The sequence below is a fragment of the Amblyomma americanum genome, chromosome 7 (genome assembly GCF_052857255.1).
Source record: "Amblyomma americanum isolate KBUSLIRL-KWMA chromosome 7, ASM5285725v1, whole genome shotgun sequence".
Classification (NCBI taxonomy): Eukaryota; Metazoa; Arthropoda; class Arachnida; order Ixodida; family Ixodidae; genus Amblyomma; species Amblyomma americanum.
The window spans coordinates 109,584,867-109,596,984 of record NC_135503.1 but is presented as its reverse complement, the minus strand read 5'-3'; the positions used below and the strand labels follow the sequence as shown (position 1 = coordinate 109,596,984).

Below are 12,118 nucleotides of genomic sequence, written 5' to 3'. Positions count from 1 at the left end.
CCTCAGCGTACTCAAGTGTTGTTTTAGTTATCAGTGTCTATGGTGGCGAGAAGGGTGCCATAACAGTGTCCTTTTCAGTACAGTGGTGTCTTTTTAATTGCGGTTCAACGCTTTTAGGCAGAACACACAAAACACGCAGCCTACAGTATATGTTATATTGCTGCTAAAGCATGCAAGAATAAAGCTTTAATATTTCACCTCTGTCAAAATCCTGCATTGCATCATGAGCAAACATTTCAAAACTGCGCACTAAGAAAACAGCAATTGTACACTAGGTTTCGGTTTCGTTTCTTTTTTAAAGTAACGCCGCTTTATTGCAACGTTTAATAAATAAAGCAAATTAAAGTTGTTTTTAATTTTTAAATGTGTAATAGCAGTACATTAGATATAACAATAATTTATTTTTATTTGATGTTGCCTGTAAATGTCTGTTCTTAGCGGAAAGTATAGCCGCGTTTCTGGAAAGCAACGCTGTTCACCGCCATTTTCATTGCTGTTGGTGCGTGTTTCTAGCCAACGTAAACAACCGTTCACCGGACTGCATCTGCATGCTCTTCGCTTGTTTTCACTTGAATTCGCCTTCCCACTTCCTCCTGTAATAAGTGCACGCTAGATCTGCTCTATGACGAGCATGAATCTGTGATCGTCGCACAGTTGCTCATCACAACTGCGCTGCCATCGACTTGGCGAGTGCTCAACAGTGATTGCGGAGCTACCGCCTCGTCAACGATGAGCGACGAATTCGAGCAGCAGTTGGCGCTGGAGAACGCGGAGAAAGAGCGCCAGCAGTCCGGCTCGGATCCCTACACTTACGTGGACCCCAACGACGGCACTGTTTACGAGTGGGACCACGAGAAACACGCATGGTTTCCAAAGGTCTGATCATTTTCCGTTTGTCAACGTTGAGGCGCTGCGCTTTCTGGGATGAATCTGCGTGTTCAACTCGCAGCGCGTATTTCTAGGCATGCTTTAGGTGATTTTCTGCCAACGCGCGTCGCGGCGCTTTATCGAGGCAGTTGCGAGCGCTTTTGGCGGCATAGATCGTGCATGGCACTAGATGCGATGTCGGTGCAGTACGTAACTGCTTTCGACGGGCGATTGTAATCAGTCGCGTTTCTTCCTTTCATTGCGCCAAGCACATCTCCAATGTCCACATCTTGAATAAAGGTAATGGGATTCCTCGGACTTGCGTTACCTGGGCAGCTTTTGGTGAGCGCTAGGACGGGATATTGCGGGTTCGGAGCGAACACCTGCGCTTCATCAGTGTCTGGGCTTTTGAACTTTCACTTCCTTACTTTGTACACGGCATGGTGGCAGGCAATGTTGCCGGTTGATAAAGAACTGGCTACTACTGAAACGCCAACAAAAAGACCGAGCGCTGCATAACAAAGCCTGTAAAAAAAAAAAAAAAAGCGCGCAGCCGCGTTCACAATCATAAAGTTGTCTAATAACTTCTGTGCATAGTTCATTTGGTGAGGCCGTTTGTGTTTTCTTGTTTTTCAGATGTGATCATTTCCTGCTCACTTACCAGCAGCAGTTTCATCTGTGCAGATTTTTTTTTATTGCTTAATGAATTTTCTCTAAAATATGACCAAGGTTACCTTTATTTATGTGAAAGTAAAATGTTGAGTCCTTCTGTTTGCGGTCACTGGAGCCTGGTTCCTAATATCTCACGGAATTATGCTGCCACAAGTTTTGTCGCTGTTGGTGGTTAATTTCTAATATCAAAGTCATGAAGGCACAACACTGCATACAGTAAATGTCTATTTGCTTCAGTTAAATGCTTGGAGTTTCCAATATGGCGTTTACTATCTGAAACAGTCATATTTCTGTCTCCTAGTGGCAGTTTGAAACTGCAAACTGAACTGTTCATGTGTTGCAAGCACATGACTGGTAGGGAAACCACAGATGTTCGCTAAACTCTCAAAACTGGCATGCATTTCTACCTGATCATTTATTATCTTACGTGCTTTATCTCGTGAAATGTGCTCACACATTTTAGAACTGTGTGATTGCTGTAGTTTTTGTTGAATCTTGATGTTGGTCTGGATGCTTATTCTAAGTGTTGATCCAATGCTTTGTGAAATCCCCCAAGGAATTTGTAATAAGGTAGTAATTACTCATTAGCATTCACCCAAGCACAGCCATATGACTGTGCTGAGGTTGATGCTAATGATTACTTACCACCTCATTTATTCTGAGCATCTACTATAAGCAGGATAGACTGGCTCTTCATTGGCTCATTTGTGAGTGCATTTGTTTCATTAAGGGGCACAGGCATGAAATTTAAAACACTACCAAAGGGTCTTATTTATTTCCTCTGCACACATGAATGCATTCCAGGAAGTTTCAGTCACAGGCACTGAGCGGAGCATAGTTTGATATGATTTTCAGTATTGGTCAACAAGCACCTTCAGTGTCTCCATCCGCATGTAAATCGACATCACATGACGTGCATTTTGGGCAGAACAAAATATTGGGACATCTCTGTATCCATCTGTCAATTATCACTACTAAGAACCTTAGGTTGCATGGTTAAAATGTGAGCAAGCTTTTCCTCATGTCAAGAAATTTCTAATCCAACAAGGTCACTGATAACTCAACTTGAATGTGACATTATGCAAGAGCTGTGGGCTGGCACTGACTGAATGAAATAAATGGTCATTTTGCACAGTGGCATTCTGAGTTCAATTTGTTGGTTACTGTGCCTGTAGCTATCTTTCAAGGCCAAAACCACTGACACAAAACTTTGTGTCTATACGTCTTTGGAATATGTCACACACAAGTATCTTGTAAAAACTGCTTTTACTATAGGAAGGAGTACTGGTCCTGTCACTAAGATTGTCAGATTTTGTTAGTATTGGTGAAATGTAGATGTTTCTGTCACATGGATGCACAGCAGGCAGCAAGGTGAAGTGCATTTTGGTTTTGCTCCATCTCAGGTGACGGAGGACTTCCTGGCGGCCTACCAGGCAAACTATGGCACCACTGATGAGGCACCTCCTGAAGGTTCTGGTGATGCCAGCAGCTCGAGCCAAAAGCCCCCTGTGCCGGAGAAGCCCGCTAGTGGCTCACATGATTCTGCGGCGGACCCAAAGCAAACCAAGTCGGGCAAAGCAAAGCCAAGTGAACCAAGTACGGTAGCGTTTTTTTTTCTTTTTTAATGAACTTTTAAGATCACTCCTAGTATGCTGTCAAACACAAGTGCTCAGTGGAATGCATACTCTATAACGCAAACCAGATAAACAAGTACATCACTCTCAAGTGCTGTGTGTTCATGCAAGCTTTCAAAAAGGAAAACTGTGGCATATAGTATTGCAGTTCTTTCTGTAAAAAATTCTCGGAATTGCCCATGATGCCTGAAGTCAGACTTGTGTACAGTGCTTTTCTATTAGATAGCAGGCAGTTGATCGACAAAAGGGGAAAATATATTTTCCACCGTTATGTGTATTTCTGTGGCTGCACTGATGGAGCATCGTGAGGCATATACCTGAGTACTAAGATAGGCTGGTTGTTTTGTCATAATTCACATGAAGGATAGCTTGAAGGAGCAGGGCTAGTGACTACACAACACAGGCACTGACTGACAAATGTTTCTGCATCTGTTTCTTCAAAGGACGCACAGCAGGCTTCAGGCCAGAACATATCTGATGAAGTGCAAACATTAAAGTGAAAGTTAAACATTGAATAAGCTAAAAATGTAAATTAACAAGAATCCTATTGCCGTATTACATCAGAAGAAGGGAATTCGAAATAATAAACACACTGTATGTACAGTTCCTTTCAGCATCTTCTGATAGTGCTATCACCGTGCAGTTCATTGCATACTCAGATAAAGCCAGTTTTTTACAGTGCCGTATCACTGGGTTTCATGCTGGAGTAGTGATATGTTGTCCGCAGAGAGAAAAAAGGCGTGGAGGAAGGTGCATTTGGGGAGAGGGCTGGGCACATGTGAATGCGATCTTTTTGTCTTTCTCGTTACTGCTGCAGAGTGCACTGTTCACCACGGTGACTTGAAGCGCGTTGTTTGGCATGCGTTAGTGGCCATCAAAGTAATAAACCATTAACATCGATGTAGCATGGCACATCAGTTGCGTTGTGAGGAAGGACTTGGATGCACCCAAGATTGAGGTGGAACATCATGCTCGGGACGCTGTGCATATACATGAGGCCAAAGTGCGCACACGTGTGGCAGGTCATGCTAAGGAGAGAATGACCTCGGGACACTGCCCACCAATGTGCTACGAAACAAGGTCCGCCACTCTTTGCGCGCACATTTGTCAAACCATAGAGAGCTCTCTGCAACCCTCACACAAAATAAATAAGCACAGTAGTTGTACCGTTGTGTGGGGCATCATCATTGCATTAATCATCTCGTGAAGCAGCTGGGGCTGATCACTTGTGCCCTGTGGACAAATGCCGGTTAATTTTTTTAATGAAGTGTATCTACAGGTTTGCTGCTGTACGCAGCAGGCTCTTCATTGATTCATTGTGTTTGCTATGCATGAATTGGGGCATCTATTTAGCACTACCTTTCTGCTGAAGGCTGCAGTGCAGCTGTAGTTTCAGTGTAAGGCTAAGCTATTGCCTTTTATGGACCTCAAGTAATAGGTATGTTTTCTCATTTGATCATTGAGGCATCTCCCAGTCTGTCCTACTGTCTTGCACAGAGGCGCACACACAAAGGGTACTTATGTGATAAGGCCTTGCCTATCAACATAACATGTAAGATGTTTCTTCCGTCAGACAGGTCAAATCGTACCCCTCAGAATTCGTCTGCTCCCCAAGGACCTCAACATGCAGGAATCAGGGCTTGCATCACAAGTCTTGCAAATTTTTCTGTCCCTGATGTGCTAGTGTTATGGTATTGGACTTGAAGCAGCTGTTCACATTGTCTTTTATATTTTCCTTGTGCAGTTGAGCTGCCCACTTTATTATATCTTAATTGTAGGATAGGTCACCGATGTCAGGTAAACAAACTGTGCAAAAAATGAGGACGGAAGAAACCCTGAAGTGCCGCTGTGCCACTGGCAATGAGTGGTATCGTTCCTTTGTGTCCCAGTCTCTGCTCAATTTTAGCTTACCTTATACAAAGTACAATTCACCATTGGGCCTGGCACTGGCCACTGTGACTCTAGGTCGAAACCAGGTCCTAAGCCCAGCATATCTTTTATGATTTCGAGTGTAAAAATGTTAAGTATTTTAATTTCTGCTCACAGAAGTAGATGAACTGATAACATACTTGAAGAAACTGTCTTTTTTGACATTTTTGTCCAACCAAGGTCAAGGTATCTGCTGAAAGATGTAAGTCATACAAAAGCTAACTCTAATGTCGAAGCAGCATGAAATTTTAGGGCTGGTAATGATGGATTGTCATATTGTGGAACAGTTTAGAATTTTGCTCTGGTTTTAGTCCACTCACCTGAATATTTGCACCAAATTTTATTGTCGTTGAATGGGCAGAAATCACCCAAAATAGCTTAATCTAATTATGCTGTAGTTATCTTTTTCTTGTGAAATCTCAGAACTTTTTTTTTACATTTATGGAATGAAGGCACCATTTGTGATGAAAGCGTGGAAATTCATTGCTTTTATCTGATGTTTTCAATTCTTGGGCTTTATAGGGATAGCCGCCACGGTGGCTGAGTGGTTGCGTCTCTCATAGCCTGAGTCGCTTTGGGACCTTAAACCCCCATAAACCAAACTAAACCAGCTTTATAGGGCAATGCGGGTAACATCTGCAAAAGGGACTGATAGCAGTGCCTACTGAGTGTGTGATCTCGCTTGCAGGCTGGTTTGAGCTGGACGACGCCCACAACACATGGGTGTATGTGAGCAACCTGCCGGACGACATTGACGAAGAGGAGTTCCTGGAGCTGATGAGCAAGTGCGGCCTGCTCATGAAGGACGAAAAGGGCCACTACAAAATCAAGCTGTACCGCACGCGTGAAGGGGAGCTCAAGGGCGATGCCCTCTGCTGCTACATCAAGGTGGCGTGACACTTGCATTGTGTGACCCGCGGTGATTGCTGACCAGCTTCGATAGTACCGTGCTACATGGGCATTTGAGTGGCTTCTCTGGCAGCCACCGAGGCAATAGTCCATTATGTTGACAAAAGTGTATGGAACCTTATCGAGACTGTTGAAAGGCTATTTAGTGACCTATGTATGCTATCTCAAGTGTGGAGTGCTGATGACTCTGGGCTGCAGAATAATGTTACACATAATATAACCATCAAAGGTGATCTAGCATGCAGAAATAATGCATTTTATAGAAACAAAAAAAGTATAGTGCAGTTGCTGAAAAACTCCAGCATTTTTCACCTCCCATGGGGTATAGAACTATCAAGAGAATTGCGTCTGCCACAGTTGGTGCAAACACTCACTCCATGGCCAACTCTGTCCTTTGGTCAGCACTCAGCTGGATGGCATTTTCACTGTTCAGCAGGTGATTGAAAGAGTTTTTCAGTGAGGGCGTAGTGTAGGATAGTACCACCAACACCGTTTGCACCAGGAAAAGTCCTGTGGCCACGGCTGTTTCTGTGAAATACTGCATTTGGCTGATGTAGTGGTGCTGCAGTTACGTAAAAGGACCTAAAGGAAGCAGCACTCATGGAAATTTGTTAGTGCAATTACAGCATCTGTATAAAAAGAACAAGTTTTAATTTTATGAACAATCCTGAAGGACATGAAACGAAACACATCTGCAGTATTGTGCTATACGGTTACTGTGGTGGCATACAAAAGTTTGTTTTATTGCGAAGCAATACTACTTTAGGTCGCACTTCAGCCCGTTCCGTGGCGAGGCGGTGGTAGGCACCATTGACCTTTAGCGTGACCTCGCTGCGTGACGTCACACCACGTGACCTAGAGTGACGTCACACCAGCTGTGTAAAAACGGGGCCCCATCTCATGCCGTCGCGGGGCGAGGCGGTAGCCACCAACGGCGGCCTAACTCCCGCTCCTCTCACCAGGGGCGCTACGGTCGGTGTGACGTCATACCAGCTGTGTAAAAACGGGGCCCCATCTCACGCCGTCGCGAGGCGAGGCGGTAGCCACCAACGGCGGCCTAACTCCCGCTCCTCTCACCAGGGGCGCTACGGTGGGCATATCTTACGACGCGGAGAAAATGGAGTGTTACCGCACCGTCGGCCAATCGATACTGGAAGATTTTGTAATGGGCACGCTGGTGAGGGAAATGTTTGTCGGCATACACGGATTCGACGGATAACTTCCTCTTAGATGATTCACTGTAAGCCGTAACACTAGCATAACCCAAGACTACCACCAGCCATACTACCAGCTGATCCGAGAATAACACACTATTGCTTCGCAATCACCAGGCTTAACCAAGCTAAGCCACGGCCGTTTTTTCACTGGAATTCGTCACAGGGTGAGCTAACTAAAATTTTTTAATTTGGTTTAAAGTTAGAGTTGTACATGTATGAGGGGCTAATACAACACTTGCTCTATAATTTTGTTAAGCACAATTGACATTTTGTGGCATGGAGGGTTACCTTCTTTGTGGATGGCAGCCCAAACCTGAAGCTGCTTGAAATGCCAAGGTCCTCTGCACAGAATGTGCAGAGAGAGTACGGAATGTGCTGTTACATCTGTTCAAGAAGAGAGGCCTGTCTTCAGACTGCCACTATTCAAATCAGGCTGCTTTGAAACTAGGAATTTATTTAAATGTTATTGGAAGTGTTTGTAAATATCGTATAGAATTGTGTAAGGGCTGGACTTTTTCTTTTAAATTCAGGTGTGAATTTTTAAGGTGCAGCCCATGCATAGATTAAAAAAAAAGCTTATTTTTTTCTCAGTTACCTAGTTCGAAACGGGGTGCAGCCCACACATGGTAGCGGCAATTACACAAAATCATACCGTAATGTTGTTCTCTGCAACATTGAATGTTTAAATTACAGATGAAAAGTATTGTGTTTAAATGATGTTTATACAGTGGTCCAGCACTGAGTTTGGCTGGCCTAAAAATATCAGTCAAGCAATCCCACCTACAGTAGAATTGCTTAATGTTGCTCATTGTTGATGCTGGCATTCACTGTTGCATGCTGCAGAGGCCAGCCGTAGGTCAATCTGCCAAGCTTCTCTCTCTTTCCATTGGTGGAAAAACACCAGGAGTACCTTTGGGAAAAAGCAGGGGCTGCTTATTGGGGGATGTGGGAGTTTACTGGCAAAAATTCTGAAAAAAAAAAAACACCAAATACTAACTTTTTTATAGTTGGACATTGTATTGTATCATATCTCATTTTGTTGCCAAGTTTGGTGGCTCAATACTGCATGCTTTCTGAGAAATTGTCAAGTAAAGGTAAAGATGGAATCTCAACAAGACTGCTTGCAAAAAGTCATCACGAGTTGCAGATTTTGTATTGTTCGTAGCATAGCGTTGCGATCTTGGTCTCGTTCGAAAGTGAAACACTCCGACTTCCTTTTTCGCCAAAATGAAAGGTTGACTGATGCGTAGCTAAAAGAAAGGCCAGATAAAATGTGATGCTGTTGGCTGTTAGCTGTCACAAAATGAAGCATGCTCCATATTCTTCGTTTGCTTGGCACTTGCGTGGGCGAAGCCAATTTGAAAAATTACAGCATAGTGAAGCCGTATTGACAGTTCTGATGGGCACATAAATACCTCTGAGCTTTTAATTGTTCGGAAGCGTAAAAGAAACGTTTTTCCCTGCGTTTTATATGTGAACTTTAAGGAACCATAACTTTGGTTGTAGGAGATATGCAACAATAAAATTACCTATTTGCTCTCCTTGTTTGCTAAGTACGTAGAATCCCGCTATAGTAAACTCGGGTTATAGTGAACGGTCCCATTTCACCTTCCATAGATGACTGTACATTTTTTTTTTGCGTTTATAGTAAAGACTTTTTTTTTCGGTCCCATTTCACCTTCCATAGATGACTACATTTTTTTTTTGCGTTTATAGTACTTTTTTTTGTTAGAAATGGCTATAGTAAAGAGCGCTTGGCTGTGGTGACGTACTTCCCGCAGAATGATGACATCGCGTCACGTGCTTAGTCGAGGATCGCAAGAGGCCAGCGTTCTGAGTGAGGCAAATGGATACCGAAGACAACAAAACAGCACTTTTTTTTTTTTTTTAGATGGCTTCACCACTAAGCTTAAGAGCGCTAGGAGAAGCCAACTTTTCGAAGGCCTTGAGGCCAGAGGCAAAGAGCGCTGCGCGCACGGAAAAAAAAAAAAGTAAAATTGGCTATGAACATAGAAAAAAGGTGGCGCGGTTAGCTGAGAAAGGAAAGCTGGTAAAATTTTAGTGATGAGTAGAGAAGGGCAGAAAAGGCCGAACTTTCACAGCACTGCATGGGCGGTTTTGCCGTGCTTGACTGTTGCGCACGTTTCTTAAATATTGCCTCTTAAATGATGTTGAGGCTGTGGAAGATGACGCCGTGTTCATGCAAAGGTTTGGTTTTTACATGAGATCGAACTGGCACTATATTCATAGCCACGTTGTATTCATGCAAATGCAGTACTTCCAAAAGACATAAATAAAATCCAAAACATGATAATGTAAAATGCGATAACTGAAAATGAATAATTAGCACATAAAGGATGGATAAGAGCAGGATGGAAGGTATTCCTGTGTTTCTTTTAAATGTCAGCGCTTTGTATTTAGTAAGTAGGACGAGAATATCCCAACAGCCATGCCATCACCAACGACTCATATAGTAAAGACCCAGATTTTTGCTGGTCTGAGTGAATTTACTATAGAGGTGTTCTACTGTATAAAATATATCAATCTGTGTAAGAACGTTTTCCTGAAAGCTGTCAAAAAATTTTACTGGAATTGTTGAATGACAAAATTGGCAGTACATATTTATGTAGATATAGACAGTCATGTTTGAAGTTGGCGCATTAAAGTATGTAATTCATGAATTTTTAGTTTTTGAAAGTTATTTTTGTTATTATTTAATATCTATTGATACCTCAAAGGCCCCAAAGAGCATTGAGTGAGGGGGGCATCAAGGAAAAGGATTATACAGAAATAATAAACAACAATAACGGTACAATGGACAGGGTACAAGGCAAAAAAAACACGAACACAGATTATTTAAAACGGAGCAAAAATAACATCCGAACGAAACAATAGAAAATACAAAAAAAAGTGAAACGCGAATATGCGCAGAGGTAGTAGTCAGGTGCAAACAAAAACAGTGGTACATCAGAGAACAATATAAAAGCAACTGAAACTGTAGAAAAATCATTTGAAACAATACTAAAGGGATAATTGCATACTAAAGGGATAATTGCATACATAGTGTTGTTTTAAACTCTATAGGATCAGGACAGGAGATTATGTTGTCAGGAAGATCATTCCAGAGCCTGATTGGTTTAGGTAATGCAGACGAATTAAATGATTGAGTTTTGCCATATATACTATTGAAACTGAGATGATTATACAAGCGCGCTGAAGAGCGGAAAGGTGATTCTAGAGGCAGAAACGAGGGGCGGGTGTAAACATATTTATGAAATAAACGCAGAAGTGAAAGTGAACGACAAATTTGGAGTATCTGTAAATCATTAAGGGTTCTAAGCTGGGAGACACTGGCGAGGGGACTATAATTACTAACAATGTACCGGGCAACTCTGTTTTATATAGTCTCAAGCATTTTAATGAGATATTTTATTTTTGATGGGGCGACCATATAGATGAGAGGAATTTCAACTTTTGTCGTACAAAAGTTAGGTATGCGAGCTTACGAACGGAGCTAGGAGAGTTGCTCAGGTTACGGCGTATAAAACCCAGTGTCCTTGACGCTTTGTTGCAGACAGCTGAAATGTGACAAGACCATGAAAGATCTGGAGTGAGCTGAATTCCGAGATATTTGTAAAACATAACTTGCGATAGGAAAGTGTTGTGAATAGAGTAGTTGAAGTTAGACATATCATGTGCTCTGCTAAATGTCATAGGTTTACGTTTAGTAGGGTTTAGGATCATGTGCCAGTTTTTACACCAATCAACAATATTGCTAAGATCATTTTGAAGGGTCAGGTGGTCAGTCTCGGAACTGATAATGCGGTAAACAACACAGTCATTTGCGAAAAGTCGTAAACAGGATGAAATGTTATCAGGAAGGTCGTTTATGTAAATTAGGAAAAGCAAGAGTCGAAGTACGCTTCCCCGTGGTACGCCATAGGTTACATCTCATAGTGGTGAGGAAGATCCGTTGACAACAGTGAATTGTTGACAAAGTGAGAGAAAGTTGTGAAGCCAAGACAATGTGAGAGAATCAAGAGAAAGGGCAGATATATTAGTAAACAGCCGGCCGTGTGCAATGCTTTCGAGAAATCTAAAAAAAATGCAATCTGTTTGCTGGTTATCGTCCATGTTAAAATACAAGTCAATAGTAAATTCAAATAACTGAGTATCGCACGAGTAGCCTTTCCTAAAACCATGCTGATTAGAAAAGAAAAAGTGATTACATTCTAGATGGTTGTAAATGTGGGAAGCGATAATATGTTAAAGTAATTTACAGCATATGCATGTTAACGAGATAGGGCGATAGTTATCAGGTGAGCTTTTGATACCGGTTTTGAAGACGGGGATGACCGTGGCAATTTTCCAGTGTGTAGGCAGTTCTCCATTGTGATAAAGATTGCTGAAATATATGACACAAAATCTGGCTGGAAATTGAAATGGTGTTTTTAAGAATCTTGGAGTTTATGTCGTCCACTCCTGCAGATGAGGATAACTTAAGGTTTTTAATAAGTGATGCAATACCCTCGGCACTGATGCTGATAGGCTCCATGAATTGGTAGTCAGAGTCGGGAACAATAGGCACACTGGAATGATCTTCCTTAGTAAATACTGAAGCAAAAAATCTATTAACACAATCGGACTTCTAGGATTACTCTGCAAAAGTGAGAGGAGATCATGAGTGAAATATTTGTTTTTGGCAGCAGTAATAGCAGAGCAGTATGTTTTCAGGCACTGTTTGTAGCTATCTAACGAGGACGGAGAGGAAGCAGATTTAGGTTTTCGATACAAGCGCATCAATTTAATTTGTAATCGACGGAGGGCCTTGTTGAACCATGGATTAGTTTTGTCATTAGTTATTGAAATTAGCGGAACATGCTTGTCTAT

The 12,118-nt window shown here is 42.2% G+C and overlaps 1 protein-coding gene across 2 annotated transcripts in view; it reads left to right on the top strand.

Annotated features, from left to right (window-relative positions):
• Positions 1–470: 470 nt before the first annotated feature.
• LOC144099475 (17S U2 SnRNP complex component HTATSF1-like) overlaps positions 471–12,118 on the top strand; it is a 45,775-nt gene continuing 34,127 nt past the window's right edge. For both annotated transcript variants that reach the window (XR_013307407.1, XM_077632806.1), the window contains exons 1-3: positions 471–876; positions 2,943–3,135; positions 5,791–5,990. Coding sequence is in view for 1 of the 2 variants with exons in the window: in XM_077632806.1 (XP_077488932.1) it covers positions 730–876; positions 2,943–3,135; positions 5,791–5,990 (540 nt within the window). In the remaining variant the exon portion in view is untranslated. The remainder of the gene's footprint in view (positions 877–2,942; positions 3,136–5,790; positions 5,991–12,118) is intronic.